This window comes from Salarias fasciatus (genome assembly GCF_902148845.1).
Source record: "Salarias fasciatus chromosome 23 unlocalized genomic scaffold, fSalaFa1.1 super_scaffold_20, whole genome shotgun sequence".
NCBI lineage: Eukaryota > Metazoa > Chordata > Actinopteri > Blenniiformes > Blenniidae > Salarias > Salarias fasciatus.
The window spans coordinates 13,714,610-13,733,708 of NW_021941230.1; the positions used below are offsets into that span (position 1 = coordinate 13,714,610).

Sequence of the window (19,099 nt, forward strand, 5' to 3'; positions counted from 1 at the left end):
CGCGTGTCAGGTGAAGCGGAGGCAGACGAACTCAGGAGCTGCAGGGAACCGAAGACAGAGAAATTCAATTTAGTCCCTGTAACATCACACACAATTCATGATTTCAAGTGAATTTTAGATGTTTTCATCAGTGATTCGGTGTAAAACTGGGTTTTCATAGACAATAGTGGTGTCCGATTTGCTTTTCTTCCAGGGTTAAAAATGTGTGTAATTAATTTCATTATTTCTACAGTTTTGTAACTTTGATTGTAGTGTGAAACTTAATATTTCTAATGGTGTTACATACATGACTCCTCACATTCTGCCCAGTTTCATCCTGAGTGTGCCGGAATAACCTTCAGTTTGAAACTTTATCGCTGTTCTTTTCTGTGTTGCAGAGTGTATATGATGGAAACGTCTAGATGTTTGCAAAAAAAAAACCAAATAATTACACCAGAAAATGATCCCGGATTCAACATGAATCCATGCTAATGGAATCTCTTGGTGCCAAATACAGTGAATGTCCAGAAAACACAATCCAGAGCCCAGAAATCTGTGTCCTCTTTCAGATTTTGACCTTCCGTGATTTTGTCAGGCCGTGTTGAAGCCTCTTGCGGGCCAGTTTTGGTCCGCGGGCTTTATGATGGACACCCCTACTCTATACTGTACTTTTGACTGCAAAACTTCACGGCTGATATTTTTAAATGTACTGTCAAGTTAGGTACTTGGGATTTATTACATTGTCATATATATTTTTTCAGTAAAAAAAACCCAAAAAAACTCAAATCTTTATTGTACACTATCGTTTTGACTATATAATATTAAAATATTTGGAAGCACTTTACTTGAAGCACCCCTGTAAAACACATTTTTAAGTACATTATAGCACTGTATAACTATAGTTACAGACACTCAGAAATGACCACAATGCTTTCTAACATCAGGACCGAACCCTAACCCTGTGCTGTAGAGCGGGTTATAAAGCATTATGATCTTTTATGAGTGTTTATAACTACTTATAATGTGTTCTACCGGGTGCTTCAAGTAAAGCACCAAATATTTTGTATTCAGATTTTTCAGGAAGTAAAGAGGCAGAATGGTAGGATCTGTTTAACTGAGGATGAGGATGAAAATCTGTTAAAAAAAAATTACTCGCGCAATTATTTTCAGAGGGTGGCGATATAGTTTTGCTGTGAAAAGTGACTTGCTGTAATAGTTTGAACCACATGTGCATAATTTTCTGTGTTCACATACATTCCTGTTCACATGAGTCTGTTAGGCAACAGGATGAACACATGAACTCTGGGCAGGGATGTCTCTGAAGCGCTGTTTTTGTGTGTTTCCCAGTGTCAGTAGAATGAGGACTGAGAGGCTCAGAGTCTGCAGAGAGCAGAGGGACTTCCAGCTCTGCAGTAATGATAGAACTGGCCTCGTTTAGCATAAACATAATGTATCATACTGCAGGATTTCCTCTGTCGTGTTGCATTTTAAGGTAAACCTGCGAGTTCCCCTGGTCTGAGGTGTGATCCGCCCAGACTGAGAGAGTGATGGTGCAGGTTTGCTTCTTGTTTATCGTCGGGCCCAGGTGCAGGCTCGCCCCGTGGCCGTGGCTTTGGAGAGCGGCTGAAGGTCAGACGCCTCCACCTCACGACATTTGCAGCAGGCCGTCGGAGGGAGCGAGGGCCTGCGCTCGCTCATCAAGGGCTCCGTCGGCGGTGGGGGTGGCGGTGGCGGTGGAGGCTGTTCCTGGGCTTTCAGCCACGAATCCTCACCTGAAAACGCGGGACAGCGGAGAATCCTCGGCTGCGTCCGTCACTGCGCAGATCGAAGTGCAGTAACTAATGAAGCTGATGTGCGAGCAGTGATAAACTCTGCCGCGTCCCGTCATCGGGAAGGAAGGAGAAGCTCGGTGACAAGACTTTAACTCAGCCGCGTCGTTTTGAGGAGTAATCCAACGTGAGCGCTGGAAAGCCCGGCCGTTTACTAGAAGTCCAAAAATTCACACCCACGGCTGGTGCGAGCTCTTGAATTAGTCGTTCTGGTTTTAGATGATTTATTCATATTTATGCGTTGACAGGTCTGGATTTGCCCTGCAGACTTTTCCCCGTGTGGCGATTCTCCTCTTCCCTCTCTTGTCAGGACCATGTGCTCATTCGACCGTCTGAGAGCTGAGACTCGTCACTCTTCCTTCTGCCCTCCTCAGGAAGTCGTGTCTCACGTCTGCCCACAGGTCTGAGGGCTCTGGAGACTCGCTGCCGGGGGGTCCGGGGGTCGAGCCTCGGCCTCAGAGGAGCAGTGTGAAGCTCCGCGGGTCTCGTGGAGATCCTGACCGAGCGGAGAGCCTTTTCAAACCGCTCCCCGTCTGCAGGTCGCTGACCTCGCTCTCTGTGAAGCCTGCGCTCAGCCTTTTAAACGCTGTCGCCGGAAGAATACACACACACACACACACACACACACACACACACACACACACACACACACACGTCGCTTTTCATGTGTCCGTTAAGCAACTCGTGCGAACTAGAAGTGGGAGATCCACTCCAGCAGCACAGGGACCTGCAGCGCACGTCCAGGAAGTCCGCCCTGGCCTCGGCTGAAGGAGGCCGGAGCAGTCCTGGTTACCAAATGTTTAAAGCTCTCGTCCTTCACTGAATACTCACCGAGCGTTATCGATCACCTGTAGTCCTAATGAGATTGGACGAAGCGCGCCCAACACCGCCGATATTCTCTCCCCATTAAATCAGCAGGGTTGGATTGGCGTCCACATCCGTCTCGTCCCCGCCCGATTCCGTCCTCGCGCCGGGCGGCCCGCGCCACACAAAAGAGGCAGAGAGGAAGAATGAGAGGGAAGGCGGGATCGACGAGGAGAGGGCTAACAGGGCTCCGGCTGAGGCCGTCCGCGGAGGGCCGCACAAAAGAGGGGCGAGATGAGGCCGGTGATGGGCAGGCCGTCACATCCCGGGGGGGACAAAGGAGCCGGGCGGCGGGCGGCCGACAGACAGAAGGTCCATTTCCCCCCAACACAAAGGAGCCGGCCAGATGAAGCAGATTAGCACCTCTTTATGCCCATTGTGAAGCCTCTAAATGATAAGATTTACCCCCTTCTCCCCGCACACGCGCGCGTGTGTGTCTGTGTGTGTGTGTGTGTGTGTGTGTGTGTGCATCTATGTGTGTGAACTCAAGACATCACAAGCTCTTTAAGGGATTTTTTTTTTCTCTCGCTCCCTTTTGCACATCAGGATATGCTCCACATTTTTTATATTTTCTTATTTTCTCTCTACTTCCACAAGCAGGTACTCACACACACAAACACACACACACACACACACACACACACACACACACACGTACACGCACGTCCCTGAAGAGTCTTTTATTCGTCCTCACAGGTAGGACAGATGCGACAGCTGGCTTTTTGAGTCACTTCCCCTCTTTTGACTAAACCCTGAGTTTACAGTTTGAAGGGAGAAGCTTAAGTTAAACCGCTCGCTCCCTCCTCCCTGCATGACGCTACTGCTTTCTTCAGGAAATGAAACTTTAAAGTGAGAGGGGATCTTTCTGTTGGTAACTTATGGTGATGGAGCAGTGAAAACGCTCCTCCCTGTTCCCTCGCTGCACGTGAGGATGGTGAAGGTGCTTCTCTCACCTGCTCGTCAGGGGCCTGATGGGAATGTTGATTATACCTTTGCATATACTGCCATCTTGTGGTGATTTTGTAACATTTCAATCGTCCATCCAATTTCATCTGAATCCGTTGAAAACAGTTTCCTGTAACTTGTTCTTGAAATAAATATATAAGTCTTTGCTTCCGTTTGCTTTTTGAATGTCTTTTTGTTGTTTTTTCTATGTTGTTGCTTTTTTAATTCAATTTATCTATTATTTTTGACAACTGTCCTGCTTTACATGTTTTTTTGATGGTTGTTCGTCATGTTCGTTCAACATTTCTTTTGAACAGTATTTAATAGCGTTCTGCTTCATATCTGGGAATTCTGCATGAAGGAGGGGCAGCATTTATATATTAATAGAAATACGATTATTTTACATGTCAATCAGAGGAAGAAAAAGAACTGACGCACTGCAGAAAGTTGAAAAGTATATAAAGATTATTTTGAATATTTTCACATAATTCAATAAATGCTCTTTCCCCCCATTTGTGTGTAAATTTCTATTGAGATCTCTAGTAAAGTGCCTGTTGTTTAATGAAAACTATTTTCTCATGTTATACAGTAAAAACACGTAATAAAAAATAAAATACATAAATGAACGAAGATCAATTAAAAAGAATCAATTCAATTTTTGGGGGTATTTTTCTCATGTGTTTTAATGGCAGGTGAATGGTATCGTGACAAAGAAGAACAGGAAGAATAAAAAAGACAAAAATGAAGTACTCATGTAATTGGTGGAAGTAGTCTTTTAAGTCAGATATTTCAGGGTTTCCAAAAAACAAAAACAAAACAGGACATGTGCTGCATAAATCCATTAAATTATTATTCATAAAACACTTTACAAAATAGTTCATAGTGACAAGAGAGGTTTTGTCTCCTGAAACTTTCCACAGTAAACTCTGAACAGTTAAGCTGTGTGTGTGCGTGCGTGGCCGCGTGTCTGTCTGTCTGTGTCCAAACCCCTTTTAAATAAATTATAAATCTGTACACAATATACCATATACAGACATAAATCTACACCTATATACTTACATATTATACATAAACACAAATATATTGACAGTCACACCGATAAATTTGAAGTACGCCACGCACAGTAATCATCTGATTGATCATAAGTGATTTTATTTTGAAATATGCATTTATTCTCATGGAAAAAAAAAAAAAAATATCCCTACATTTGTTTTTTATTCACTGCAGTTTGTCACACCTGCAGTACCGCCCTCCTCCTTTAGAGGCGCTGTCTCCCAGGCTGCAGCACTGAGTGACGTTCGTTCAGACTGTTGCGTAAAGTGTAGATTGCAGAGTCATGGATGGCAGCGGCTGTTTAACATGCGCACACGCCACAAGGACGACTGCTGCCTTGGCGTGACTCCACACTCTCCGGAGTATAGTTATGACAGGAAACAGGCTCCGAATCGCTCGTCCTCTCGGATTTGGGTCAGTGTGTTGGTGCGGAGTCTCGGTCTGAAGCAGTGAGCGGAGGACGGCAGGAGGGAGCTAACGGCTAACTGCTAACAGCTGGTGTTCCTGCAGGGAGCTCTGTTATTGAGAGGAAGATATTCATTTAAAGGTTTCTGCAAACCTTCCCGGCGAATCAGGTTAGTGCTGTTTTATCTGCGTTCTCATTAGAGGCTGGTGAGCTGTTACAGGTGTGTTTATGGCGCTGTAAATGCAGCAAAACAAGTCTGGGTTTGTTGTAGGATCTTTTTTAAAAAAGTGTCTGTGCATTTTTTTCATTTGCACCTTGTCATGATTCCTCCTGCAGGTGCAGCCATGGCGTTTTCTACAGAGCTACTGTGAATCCAACTCCTCCATCTCCCGCACCTGGCTGGATGGAGGCATCTCCCCCTGCTTCTACTTCACCCTGGTCCCCACCATCCTCCTCACCATCGCCTTCTTCCTCGGCACCGTCCACTGCATCTTCTACCAGAAGTACGGCACCGCCATGGAGCCCAAGTTCATCCCCCGCTCGCGCCTCTACGGCCTCCAGCTGGCCCTCTCGGCGCTCCTCCTGGTCCAGTTTGTGTTTGGGCTGGTGTGGCGAGCTGCCACCGCCGCGGAGCTGCCGGGGTACGCGGTGCTGTACGGCGGCTTCTCGGTGCTGGCCTGGGCCTGGGCCGTGGCCCTGCTCAGGGTGGAGAGGAGGAGGGCCCTGGTGATGGACCGCACCAGGGGCCACAGCGCGGCCCTGCTGCTGTTCTGGGCCCTGGCCTTCTCGGCAGAGAACCTGGCCTTCGTGTCCTGGTACAGTCCTCACTGGTGGTGGGGTCTGGAGGACGAGCAGCATCAGGTGAAGTCTGGTTTTCTCTTGATTTCTGATAAAGAGGACTAAAAGCTGCATGCTTTGTCTGTTTCCACGCAGGGTTTGGTAGAAATGTTCATCTTATCTCCCTTTCTTCTTATCTGGGATCAAGTTCATGTTCATTCTTAGTAAAAAATGCGCTCCTTTATTCTCCTGGGCCGCTCCTCAAACCTGTGCAAACTCATGAGTCCTGAAAAACAACTGGGAGGCCCAACCTCGGCTTTTTTGCTGAGTCACTGCAAGGTCTGACTTTCAGTTCCTCAGCGCTGCTTCTGAGAACCAGTCAGAGACAACGTCCTCTGCCCCTCCCACTCTCAGTCAGCGTGGCGGGTTTTGCCCTGGTGTTTTATAACTTGAAGCATGAAATCTTCACTAAAAAAACTTTTTTGAGTGTCTAATATTAGCTTTTATCACTTTTTTTTCAATGAGGCTGTCTGTCTTACTGTCAGATCACTCATGCAGGAGTGTAACATACCAGCAAACAGTGCTGTGAAGTGAACACAGTGAACCGTACGCAGCTTGAAACGATCTCTTCTCCACACCGGCCTGCTCTCAGGTGCAGTTCGCCCTGTGGCTCCTGCGCTACGCCGCCTCCGGCCTGCTCTTCTTCATCGGCCTCAGAGCTCCCGGGTTGCCACGGCGACCTTACATGCTGCTGATAAACGAAGACGAGCGCGACGTGGAGAACAGCGGACAGGTGCACGAGCCTCGGCTTCACTTTAGCTCCTGCTGTCGCACAGTGTTTGTGTGTGTGTGTTTGACACGTGTGTGTGTGTGTGTGTGTTTGTCAGAGTCTTCTGGGAGGAGCCGAGGAGAGCCAGTCCACCTGGCAGGGCTTCACCAAGAAGGTGCGCCTGCTGGTGCCCTACATGTGGCCCCGGGGCAGCGTCTTCCTGCAGATGCTGGTCCTCTTCTGCCTGGGCCTGCTGGGAGTGGAGCGGGCCATCAATGTCTTCGTCCCCATCTACTACAAGAACATTGGTGAGTCTCTCTGCTGCCGTTGAATTGATCTTTTCGGATAGAAAACACGTTACACACCTGTCAGAGATTCAAATGACCTTGGTGTTCTAGTTTCATATTACTGATTAGTAAAGTTTGTACCCTTCTGCTTCTCAGTCAATGATCTGACGGACCGTAAGAGCTGGCGCACCGTGGCCACCACGGTGTGTGTCTACGTCCTGCTGAAGTTCTTGCAGGGCGGCGGAGCAGGTAGGTCGCTTCACTCCAAGAGAGCGCGGCGGCGGTCCGGGCCGATCCGGGGCGTCGGCTCACCGCTCGGCTCCGCTCCCCTCCGCAGGCGCCTCGGGCTTCGTCAGCAACTTGCGCTCCTTCCTGTGGATCCGCGTGCAGCAGTTCACCAACCGGGTGGTGCAGGTGCGCCTGTTCGCCCACCTGCACTCGCTGTCCCTGCGCTGGCACCTGGGCCGCAAGACGGGCGACGTGCTGAGGAGCATCGACCGCGGCACCTCGTCCATCAACAGCCTGCTCAGGTCAGACCGGCCGGCCGGCCGGCGCCGCGGCTCCGGGACGTTGTGGGCCGACCGGGACTCATGCCTCTCCGTCTCCGTGTTCCACAGCTACATCGTGTTCAGCATCTTTCCCACCATCGCCGACATCGTCATTTCCATCATCTACTTCATCACCTACTTCAACGCCTGGTTCGGCCTGATCGTCTTCGTCTGCATGACGCTCTACCTCAGTAAGACGAGCCTCGGACGCCGCCGCCGGGATGTAGCTTCAGCCTCATCGGAGCGTCCAACGTCTCCTTTTTCCTCCTCAGCTCTGACGATCATCATCACCGAGTGGAGGACGAAGTACCGGCGAGACATGAACCTGCAGGACAACAACGCCAAGTCCAAGGCCGTGGACTCTCTGCTGAACTTCGAGACGGTGCCAGAAAGACTCCTCTGCTTCACTGAGTGTCAGAGCTAATCCGAAACGCTGAGGTTCTCCTCTAAACGTGACGTCTTCCGACAGGTGAAATACTACAACGCGGAGAGCTACGAGGTGGGCCGATTCGAGGGCGCCATCCTGAAGTACCAGGTGAGGCAGTCGGCGGCTCGCTGTAAACACGGCCGCTTCTGAAACCGGCTCACGCTTCGCTTGTCTGCTTTCCCAGGCCTCGGAGTGGAAGACCCAGGCGTCGCTGGCGTTCCTCAACCAAACGCAGAACCTCATCATCGGCTCGGGGCTGCTGGCCGGCTCCCTGCTCTGCGCCTACTTCGTCACTGAGGGAAAGTTTCAGGTGATCACACACACACTTCACCTCTGTTTGGTTTTTGAGACGTATCATTCGAATCCGCCTCAGTCTTAACAGAGATGTCAACATTTGGCTCCCAGGTTGGAGATTTTGTCCTTTTCGGGACCTACATCATTCAGCTGTACACTCCGCTCAACTGGTTTGGAACCTACTACAGGTGAGGATGGAGGGAAGCGCAGCGGTGTTGGGCGGAGGCCTGAACTCGAGGCTGACGCTCGCGTTGATTTGTTTCTCCGGCAGAATGATCCAGAACTCCTTCATTGACATGGAGAGCATGTTCCAGCTCTTTGAAGAGGAGGAGGAGGTGAATCTCAGGCTGATGTGTGTTTGGAGCCTCAATAGCTCCACCGTGCTGTTATTTTTTTTTTTTTTAATTAATTCGTGTGTGTTCTCTGGACGCAGGTGAAAGACGCAGTGAACGCCGGGAACCTCCTCTATCAGCTGGGAAAGATCGAGTTCGAGAACGTCTACTTCAGCTACGTCGACGGGTCGGTTCACCGTTCGCTTTCTCCCCCGGAAACACGAGCCGAGCTAAAGATTCACGCCGCGGCCTGAAATAACTTCCTTCCTGTCTCGCAGCAAAGAGATCCTGAAGGACGTGTCCTTCACCGTCCTCCCCGGACAGACTGTCGCCCTGGTGAGACTCACTTCCACTTTATAGCTGTGTTTTCTTTTTGTTTTTTTTGTTTTTTTAACTTTTATTCTTCATTTTGAGCTAAAACAGCAGGAAGGTGCAGCACATGAAGATAGAAACAGAAACTTCTATCGTCGTTCATCGTCCGCCGTTTGCTCGTTCTCCGCAGGTCGGCCAGTCGGGGTCCGGTAAAAGCACCATCATCCGCCTGCTCTTCCGCTTCTACGACGTCCAGGGCGGATGCATCCGCATCGACGGCCAGGACATATCCAAGGTCCGCGCTTCGCCTCGGATGACGCTGTGTGAGACGGCGGCAGTTCGTCTGGACTGAGTGTGTGTGTGTGTGTGTCCCCAGTTGAAGCAGGTGTCGCTGCGGGCGCACATCGGCGTGGTGCCGCAGGACACCGTGCTCTTCAACGACACCATCCGGGACAACATCCGCTACGGGCGCATCTCCGCCAGCGACCGGGAGGTGGAGGAGGCGGCCGTCGCCGCCGACATCCACGACAAGATCACCACCTTCCCCGAAGGTGAAGCGGGCCGTTTCCTGTCAGCTGGCTTTCAGTTTGAACAGTTGTTTTGAATTGGTGTGTGTGTGTGCGTGTGTGTGTGGCAGGCTACGACACGCAGGTGGGGGAACGGGGCCTGAAGCTGAGCGGCGGAGAGAAGCAGCGGGTGGCCATCGCCAGGACCATCCTCAAAGCGCCACAGATCATCCTGCTGGACGAGGTGAGGCGAGCGCCGCGCCGCGCTGCAGGGAGGCGGCCTTGGTTTTTTTTTTTTTTTTTTCCTAACGCGGTTCGTGTTCAGGCCACCTCGGCGCTGGACACCCAGACGGAGAGGAACATCCAGGCGTCGCTGGCCAAAGTCTGCACCAATCGCACCACCGTGGTTGTCGCCCACAGGTAAGGTTTCCCTCTTTCTTTTTCTCTGTTTTTTCGCCCCTCGTCTGTATGAAGAAGTGGCGTCTCTCCTCTCTGGAAGGTTGTCCACCATCATCGGAGCCGACCAGATTCTGGTGGTGAGCGACGGGCGCATCGCCGAGCGAGGACGGTAAATACCAGCGACTGACGTGTTCGTCCGATTTCCCGAGTCCTGAAGTAACGAGGCGTTTTATCCCCCCCCCCCCCCCCCGGAAGGCACGAGGAGCTGCTGCTCAAAGGAGGCCTCTACGCTGACATGTGGCTGAAGCAGCAGCAGGTGCAGGACTCGGACTCGTCCTCGGACACCGAAACCAAAGATCGCAAATCGGAGAAGCTGCAGCCGCCGGCCACCTCAGCGGGGCACTGAACTTTGAGCTTGTAAAAAGTTTGTAGATTTAATGTGCAATAACAGACGGAGGAGCCTTACTGAAGCCGAGGAGGTGTCGACACTATAATCACAGATCTATGAACATCCTGGAGGCAAAAACATCCGATTTGATGATGGAAACGGATTCATTTAAAGCACTCTTGCCTCAAATTTGATGTTATTTATGTCCATTTTTCTCATATTTATGGTTTGTGTCTTTTTTTTTTTTTTTTTTCAACCTTGAGAAACGAGCCAATGGAGTTTGTGGTTTTTTTTTTTTTTTTTTTTTTTTTTTTTTTTTTAGCTGAATTTTGCATCATGTTTTTAGTACAATGTGAGTTTTTAATAAAGCGATGTGCGCTCTGGCGTTAAAGGGACGATTCACACCGTTTAATGAAACCGGTCTAAATAATCCTGCATCATTAAACAAAACCTGGAAACGAAGCCAAACCGTCCAGTCTGAATGTATTTCAGTGGAAGTACGCCATCAGACGTGCTTCAGCCCCACTGACTTGGAAATATGTCATTATTTGGTGTTTTCTACCTATCTACTGACCGACCTACATATCAGCCTGTAAATACTCCGTTTAGTCACAATAAAGGTTTATGAGTGAAATCATTATTTTCCTCAGTTTTATTTTAATGTTTTTATCAATAGATTGAGAAAATCCCCAAAGTTCTTTCTGGTCTTCTGTGTGTTTTATTGAGCTTCTTTATGTGTCATACAAACATTTGAGACTGTTCAGCTACTATCAAGCCGTTGAGGGATATTTCTACACTTAAAGGCTTTACATGAATACAGTCAAATCTGTGACAAACTGACATATTTTAGAAAGATCTCTAGATTTTGGGTCATACACTGTTACATTATTCTAGTATTTATTTCAGTGGACTTTCATCGGTGTAGTGGAAAACCTTAGCAGTCTTTGTGGTAAACGCCGCAACAGGGAGTCAAAAATAGCTTTTTGACGTATCTGTAAAATATATTTTGCTGAAACTTCTTTAAGAAAGACGATGTGAAATGAAGCTCTATATATGTTTTATTGATATTGAATTTTTTTTTTTTGACCTTTTGTCAGGAGGATGTGTTGTTTGAAATAATAAATATATAGAAAAAGTAATTCTGAATCCTTTATTACTGATGTCCGACGAAAGAATATTCAGTGGGGGGAAAAAAGCCATGTTAAATTCCTTTTCACAACAAATTCAAACATTTTCTGAATTGAAACAGAATAAATCTGTTCTTTGCTGAGTGTATTTAGGTCAAATAAAAGCCGTAAAACATGAGATTTCTCTTTGTTTATTTGATAATTTTTTTTTACCTTATTTCTTTCTTGTACTGGTGTTGTGTGCACTGTCCTCACTGCGCCCCCTGCTGGCCGGCTGTATTACTGTCCTCACTGCGCCCCCTGCTGGCCGGATGTATTACTGTCCTCACTGCGCCCCCTGCTGGCCGGCTGTATTACTGTCCTCACTGCGCCCCCTGCTGGCCGGATGTATTACTGTCCTCACTGCGCCCCCTGCTGGCTGGCTGTATTACTGTCCTCACTGCGCCCCCTGCTGGCCGGCTGTATTACTGTCCACACCTGCGCCCCCTGCTGGCCGGCTGTATTACTGTCCTCACTGCGCCCCCTGCTGGCCGGCTGCAGCTCGACTCGGAGGGAACTCAGTGTCCCCGCACACAGGCAGCGGCAGACAGGGCGTCAACGCGCGCACACACAGGCGGGCAGTCTGGGCCAAACAGTCGTCTTATTCCACCATTAACCACCAGACCTGATGTTCGATCTATAGTCGGAATGGATTTCAAGGCTTTATTTGACGAGAAGACGCTTCAGTTTTCCGACTTCCAGGAGTTCACGGTATGTTTCCGAGATAACAACAAACTAGAGGCTAGGCTAGTTAGCTTAGCTTCACGTCGCTAAGGTCAACTGCGTAACCTCGAAACTAGATGTTTTGTATAAAGGGTTGTTTTGAATGTAAAATTGTGAAAAAATGGTATGTTATATGATTGATTTTATGAGATACTTTTGTTTTAACACTGAAGGCCTCGAGCTAGCTTACTTAGCATCGCAGCTATGAGGTTTAACTCGTAACGTAACAGCCGTAAAGCTTTAAAAATGAAACAAAACCCACACATTTTATCATATGTGTACTAATTTAACCCGGCTTGTTTCCACAGTTTCTTCCTGGACACCAGAAACTGACAGAACGAGTGAGAAAGAGACTGTATTATGGCCTGGATAAAGACGTGTCTCTGGATGCCCTCTCCTGCCCTGTAACAGGTGAGAGCAGCGTGACAAACAGCAAGGATTGGAAAGTTATTCATCATTCTGGAAACGCAGCTTTTCATGTGAAGAGTGAGAAATAAAGAAGCTCAGTGTGGTCCAGTGTTTTTGGTCTTTAGAGCAGGATTGTTCACTGTTTTGAAAGTCGAGAGAAGGACGATCTGCCTCAGATATGGGTCCTTCTTTTAGGACAAATTTATCACTGTGTCTACAGAACATTTTCAAAGTAATCACATAAAATGACAATTACAATGGCTTCTATTGAATTCCAGATATAGCGGTCGAGATCTTCCAGAAGTCTGCGCCCAGCCCCATAAGAAAGCTCCAGAAGAAATATGCCGCTCATGTTGCCAGGTCTGTGCCGAGACGGAGACGCACATGCTGAACTTTGTACTGCGGAGTCGTGACATGTGAATGTCTTCTGCCTCAGGGAGTCCTGCATCTCTCCGTGCGCCATGATGCTGGCTCTCGTTTACATCGAACGGCTCCGACACAGAAACCCTGAATACCTCCAGAAGATCTCCTCCTCCGACCTCTTCCTGATCTCCATGGTTTGTGTTCGGTCTTAAATGACTCAAATGAGTCTGTGGGATCAGCAGCAGGAGTCCTTTAATTCCAAACTTGCTGCTTTTCTCTTCAGATGGTTGCCAGCAAGTACTTGTACGACGAAGGAGAAGAGGAAGAGGTGTTCAACGACGAGTGGGGAACAGCTGGCAAGCTGGATGTCCATACTGTCAACACCCTGGAGATGAACTTCCTGAATGCCATTGTGAGTAGCGGTGGTGTGTGTGTGTGTGTGTGTGTGTGTGTGTGTGTGTGTGTGTGTGTGTGTGTGTGTGTGTGTGTGTGTGTGTGTGTGTGTGTGTGTGTGATCCACGCTGTGCGTTTGCTTGAAGTTGGCTTTACGTTGCAGGAGTGGAGCCTCTTCACGGAGCCAAGCGACTTCTTCGACATACTGAAGCAGCTGGAATCCAGGTGTGTGAGTCGGGACGGCCTCCGTTGCGTTGCGCTCACGCCGAGCCGTGTTTTGCCCGCCGTGACTGAACGCTCTTGTGTTCCGCAGCATCGCGGAGCGACAGGGAATGAAGCGCGGCTGGTTCACCTACACGGACCTGTGCGTGCTCCTGGAGCAGTCTGCATGGACTCAAGCCCTCACGGCCATCTATCAGCACTTTACCAAGGTGTCGTTTCAGTCTGTTTTCTTTCTTTTTCATCGTGCCGCCGTGTGATGAGGTGCGATCCTGACTCCTCCCCCTCCTCCAGGTATCCTGCATGCTCGGCCTGGTCTATCTCACCAGTGTCGCTGGCCTGATCGCCTCCAGCGCCGTGGTGCACCAGCTCAGCCTCTCCAGGAGCGGACACTCCCTGCTCACCCGCGACCCCCCCCCTGGCCCCCCTGCACACCCCCGCCGTGCACGAGGACGCCGCGGCCCCACCGCCTCCCCTGTTGCGTCCTGGCCAACAAGAGCGTGAACCGTCAGACTGAATCGGCCGGCGGCGCGGGCCGAGCCCCCCGCCGGCCCCAGCCCACTCGTCGGTGCTGTGTCTGTGGGGGTCCCTGCTGGCCTCCGTGGGCCACATCCACCTCGAAACGCAACCCTGGTCCGCCGCCTCCTTCATCTGCCCCGGCTGCCTCGCCGCGCTGCCGTCGCTGCAGTGCCAGCTTCGAAACGCCTCGGCGCTCCCCGTCCACGGCCCGCCGGATCACCCCCCCGCCGTCCGGGTGGTCCGCTCAGCTCCTCCCGGCGGCGGAGCCCGGTCTGAAGCGGGCGCTGCCCTGCCAGCTGGAGTCCCTGCTGCCCGTGGACAAACTCCAGGCTCTGCTCGTGCCCGGCTAGCGGCGGCCGGGCACCCCGGAAATGGAACCAGCATCATTTCTTCTACGTTTGTTTCCCAGACCTAAAGATTCGGGAGGAGGGCGCCCCGGGAGAGACGCCGTAGTGTGCTATTATTCCCCCGCAGCGATAATCGCCAGCGGTTCGCAGATCATCTAGTGTATTGTTTGCTTTGCAGCAGCCTCCGTTCGGGGCTGCCGGGTGTGGAGAGTGGAGGTGAACAGTGGTTTGTCGACGCCGTCGTCTTGTTGGCAGGTTAATGAAGGTGTTTTTAAGGTCACTTCAAGCTTTATGGAAGCTTCACACAGTGTTTTTTTTTTTTTTTTTGTGCTCCGAAGGGATTGAATCTCACGCATATTTGCTTTTTTCAGCTTTCGTCTGTCTCGCTTAAAAGGTTTACATCAGACGTTGTTCACAAGCACGTTACAAGCACTGAATCTGAACGAAGTCTGCATCAACAAGGACAGCAAAGCAGGTAGCTTGATAGGAAGCAGTGTCGTCATATCCGAACTCCTCATCAGATCATCTGAAAGCCACTTTACTTCAACAGGGTGTTCGCCAAAAAAAGGTTAGTTTTTAATGTTGTGAAGGACAGTTCTGGGGTTTCATGCATTTCTGATCGGTTTTGTATTTAGCGTTAACAGCGAACTTGAGGGAAAAACTCAAGTTATTTTTCTGTACACCGTTACACGTGGATAGTTACTTTCTAATTGACGGATTGCTACGAGCGTTTGGATTTGATACACTTTTCAGCCCCGCGTCCGTTCATTTGGGACATGATGTACAATGCAAATATTGTAAAAAAAAAAAAAAAAAAACTATATGGGGGGAAAACCTGGGATTAATAAACACCTTTCTTTGAGAGGTCTGAGTGTTTTCATTCATCCTGAGAGTTCCAGTAATTCTTAATGCCAAGCAGCCTTGCAGCCTGATGATACCGCCGCCGTGCTTTACAGTGGCTTGGCGGCACCTCTCGTTTGTTCCACCGTGTACGGACACATTGTTCCAGCTCGCCGTGAGGCCCTTCAAGGTCCTGCTTGCTGTCTGCAGCCTTCACACACTTCCTCTGTCTGCGTTTGGTGACGATGAAGCCGGATGGTAACGTCACAAACTGCTGAAACTGCCTTTAAGATGCGTTTCACGCGAACAGGTTTAGACGATAAGCGTCTGACAGAAGAACAAAGACGTCTGCTTCTGGCAGAGCTGCGAGCGGCGTCCCTCCCGTTGGACCTCCGCCAGCTCCTTTGACCCCTCCCCTCCTTGGCCTGACACATACCGCTCCAGAGCTCCTAATATAGACCCGACCGCTTTGTGGAAAAGGGTAACAACCCCGGCCGCCGTCACCAGCAGCAGTTTGCTGCTTTGAAAACAACTTTTCATGGAACACACACCAGGATCATGGAGCCTCCTTCACAGGTGAGAGACGGCATGGAGCGAGGCGGGGGAAGGGCTGGAGGACTTCAACTGTCACGTGGAGAATGTTGTGTTTCAGGTGTCATTCCGAAGAAAGAAGTCAGAACTGCAGGAACAAGGTGCAGTTATTCAGATGTGGATATGTGTTTGTGTGTGTGTGTGTGTGTGTGTGTGTGTGGGTTTGAGATCCAACCTGCCTTGCTTGTCGCTGTGCTGTGCACGCATGCATATAATGTCCGTGTCTAAATCTAACCCCCTGCTGTAACCAGCTGCTGCCATTCCTCCCGCAGAGGCTGATGCCACCGTCTACATGAATTTCATGAAAAGCCACCGCTGCTACGACGCCATTCCAACCAGCTGTAAGCTGGTCATCTTCGACACCACGCTGCAGGTGATCCCGCGGGGCACGCCCTTTGTTTCTCTGTGTTAAAGCTTCAGTTACAGTGGATTTATCTGACGCCCCACAGGTGAAAAAGGCCTTCTTTGCACTGGTGGCAAACGGCTTGAGGGCCGCGCCTCTGTGGGACAGCAAGCTGCAGAGATTTGTGGGTAAGTTGAGGAATCGGTTGCACCATCTGTAAAGGTTTTGAACGTTGTTGAGCTGAAATAATCCCTCCTGTTCTGTCACAGGGATGCTGACGATTACAGATTTCATTAACATCCTCCACTGCTACTACAAGTCTCCCATGGTGAGTGTGAGCGCGCACCGAAAGCAGTTTGGTGGGTGGTTTTGTGTTGATTGCCTGACGTTGCTTTGGAAGGTGCAGATGTACGAGCTGGAGAGTCACAAGATCGAGACATGGAGAGGTGAATCAGTTCAAAGTAAATAACCAGCGGCACCATCTCTGTGCGCACGTCCGGGCGAATTTCCATTCGAGCTCCCGTCTCTCCTTCTGTCCAGATATCTACTTGCAGTATTCCAGTCACTTCCTCATCAGCATCTCTCCGGAGGCCAGGTGAGCACATGTCCTGTTCCTCCCTGCTTTCAGCCCCGTTGTGTGTTCTGATCAGCTCCCTTCTCCCGCCAGCCTCTTCGATGCCATCTATTCCTTACTCAGACACAAAATCCACCGGCTGCCCGTCATCGATCCGGAGTCGGGGAACGTCCTGCACATCCTGACACACAAAAGAATCCTCAAGTTCCTCCACATATTTGTGAGCGCGCTGCCCTCCGGTGTCGCCCATGTCTTCGTCCAGTGAGGTTCGTGATCGGCTGCTTGCGTCTTCTCAGGGGAAGAAGATCCGCCAGCCTGCGTTCGTCCGGAGGCAGATCCAGGAGCTGGGGATCGGCACCTTCAGGGACATCGCCACCGTGCAGCAGACGGCGTCAGTCTATGACGCTCTCTCCATATTTGTGGAGCGGCGGGTGTCTGCGCTGCCGGTGGTGGACCAACAAGGTAGACTTCTTTAAGAAAAATATATAAAACTCTAGTATTGGTTTGCTTCCATCGCTGCATCCAGTGGTTTGTTTTCCAGGCAAAGTGGTGGCTCTTTATTCAAGATTTGACGTCATTGTAAGTAGAAAAGAACCGATCTGGCGTCCTATTCCGTTGCCAGCGAAGGTAAGACATTGAAATACAGACCCAGGGCTGTTTGTTTTCGTCTTCAGAATCTGGCGGCCCAGAAGACTTACAACAATCTGGACATGACGATGCAGGAGGCGCTCCGCAGGCGCTCCTGCTACGTGGAGGGAGTGATCAAGTGTTATCCCGATGAAACTCTGGAGACTATTATCGACCGCATAGTGCAAGCTGAGGTACGCCACCGTTTCCCTTCACGTCATGGAACCACAGAGCAATACTGTCCGGGCTCATCCCGTGTTCCTCCTGGTTGCAGGTCCACCGGCTGGTCCTGGTGGACCGAGCAGACGTGGTGAAGGGAATCATCTCTCTGTCTGACCTGCTGCAGGCCATGGTGTTAACCCCAGCAGGTATTGACGCCCTTTTGTCCTAGTGCCAGGGGACAGAGGCTCCCCCACCTCTCCTTTCCCAGGCCTGTAGGTCTGAGTCCCGGCAGTGGACCCAGGCAGGTAGGCCCTGGAGCCTCTCACTTCCTCCTGATCACCCTCCACCCTCCCTCTCGTCTGGTTCCTCTGCCTCCCACATGCTTTGTGTTTCTCAGCACTGAACGAGAGCTTCCATTCACTCAAATCCATCCCACAGAGGTTTTTATTTGTGTCTTTCAGAAATTGACTCTGGACCGAAATGAGGAAGAGTGCTTTCCTGACAGTGCTGCTGTTTACATTAAAATACCTTCTGTGATCTAACCAGTGACTTTATCTGACTTGATTCTGCAGTGTTTTCTATCTGATCAAATTGATCAACGTGTGTTTACTCATTATATTTCTGTATTACCACATGGGTTTTGTTGTATTGGTTTATTTATTGGAGTTGTTGTACTTTTTTCAGCTTTTTTTTTATGTTTAATCACTTTGGGTTTGGCAGCATCCCACTTGCATTCTTTAATTTTTGTGTGAATGTGTGTGGTTACTTGTGCACAAACACAATTGTTTGGATTATGGCAGGAAACACATGGAATGCAAACATGTAAACGATACAACTTAAGTCACGAAAGTGTTGAATACAGACATAGGAAACCGTGTCTTTTTCACAGCAATGTGTCTTTTTTTTGTAAATATTTAGTGACATGAAAAAGTAGTCTTGACATGGTGATGTTTATTGATATAATCAGACAAGACACACTGTATTTTGTATGATGTATGAAATGAATAAAGTTACATATTTGTGTTCTTAGTAAGATTTATACACGCCAGTGTTAGCAATAAATGCACTTAGTGTCTCGCCACCATATTGGATGGGTCTCAGCCAGGACTTTTCCTGTTACTATGTAAGGCACTGCATTGTAAATATTATACTCTTCTTTTCTTTTTTTATCCACTCCAATTTCAAGAAAGTCAAAAATTCCTCTCCAAAGAACTATTGTGGTTTATGCAGTCATTACAGGATGAAAATCAACATTTGTATGCACCCTGTATCAGAAACACATATCTGAAGTTTGTAATAAATATAAACGGTGTGAAAATTGTTTGAAAATTGAGTGTGCTGTGATCATTTCAAATGTGTAAACAACTGTTTGAACGCACGAGAACCGAAGCGGAGACCCATTCAAGATGGCGACCGGGCTGGTCCGTCAGATCCGCTCATACAGTAGCGTGTACGTCTCTGTGCGTCTATGATTCTATTGATATACGTCTATGGTCCAGTCCCCGGTAAACAAGGAAACACGTGACTACATTTTTCTCCTGTGACGTCATCCGATTCCTCCGCCATCTGCGCGTCCATTTACCGGAAGTTGTCCAGAATAAAGGCAGGATCTGATGCAATTTATCAAAATAATATATTTTATTAACTACGCGAATTTGGACTTATGGGTATGTTTAAATAGTTTTCAAATCAAAATGTAATCTTGTGCA

The 19,099-nt window shown here is 49.2% G+C and overlaps 2 protein-coding genes across 3 annotated transcripts; both read left to right on the plus strand.

Annotated features, from left to right (window-relative positions):
* Positions 1-4,931: 4,931 nt before the first annotated feature.
* On the plus strand, positions 4,932-10,414 carry LOC115383765 (ATP-binding cassette sub-family B member 6, mitochondrial-like). Of its 2 annotated transcripts, XM_030085940.1 has the most exons (21): positions 4,945-5,084; positions 5,181-5,245; positions 5,413-5,937; positions 6,506-6,646; positions 6,741-6,930; positions 7,066-7,158; positions 7,247-7,439; positions 7,527-7,648; positions 7,730-7,839; positions 7,927-7,992; positions 8,069-8,194; positions 8,290-8,366; positions 8,450-8,513; positions 8,612-8,697; positions 8,789-8,846; positions 9,013-9,117; positions 9,199-9,373; positions 9,460-9,572; positions 9,654-9,748; positions 9,828-9,896; positions 9,983-10,414. In XM_030085940.1, the coding sequence occupies exons 3-21, from the start codon at positions 5,593-5,595 to the stop codon at positions 10,131-10,133; spliced, it is 2,379 nt and encodes a 792-aa protein (XP_029941800.1). In that variant the 5' UTR covers positions 4,945-5,084; positions 5,181-5,245; positions 5,413-5,592; the 3' UTR covers positions 10,134-10,414. The 2 variants fall into 2 exon arrangements, with proteins under 2 accessions (XP_029941799.1, XP_029941800.1); XM_030085939.1 differs by having other exon boundaries at positions 4,932-5,245.
* A 1,393-nt stretch (positions 10,415-11,807) lies between these two features.
* Positions 11,808-15,094, plus strand: LOC115383770 (protein CNPPD1-like). Its single transcript, XM_030085948.1, is given in 11 exon segments — positions 11,808-11,992; positions 12,313-12,415; positions 12,691-12,772; positions 12,849-12,969; positions 13,059-13,187; positions 13,332-13,393; positions 13,482-13,599; positions 13,682-13,850; positions 13,853-13,912; positions 13,915-14,131; positions 14,133-15,094. Coding segments are annotated over 11 exon segments (1,248 nt in total). The 5' UTR covers positions 11,808-11,929; the 3' UTR covers positions 14,257-15,094.
* The last annotated feature ends 4,005 nt before the right edge of the window (positions 15,095-19,099 follow it).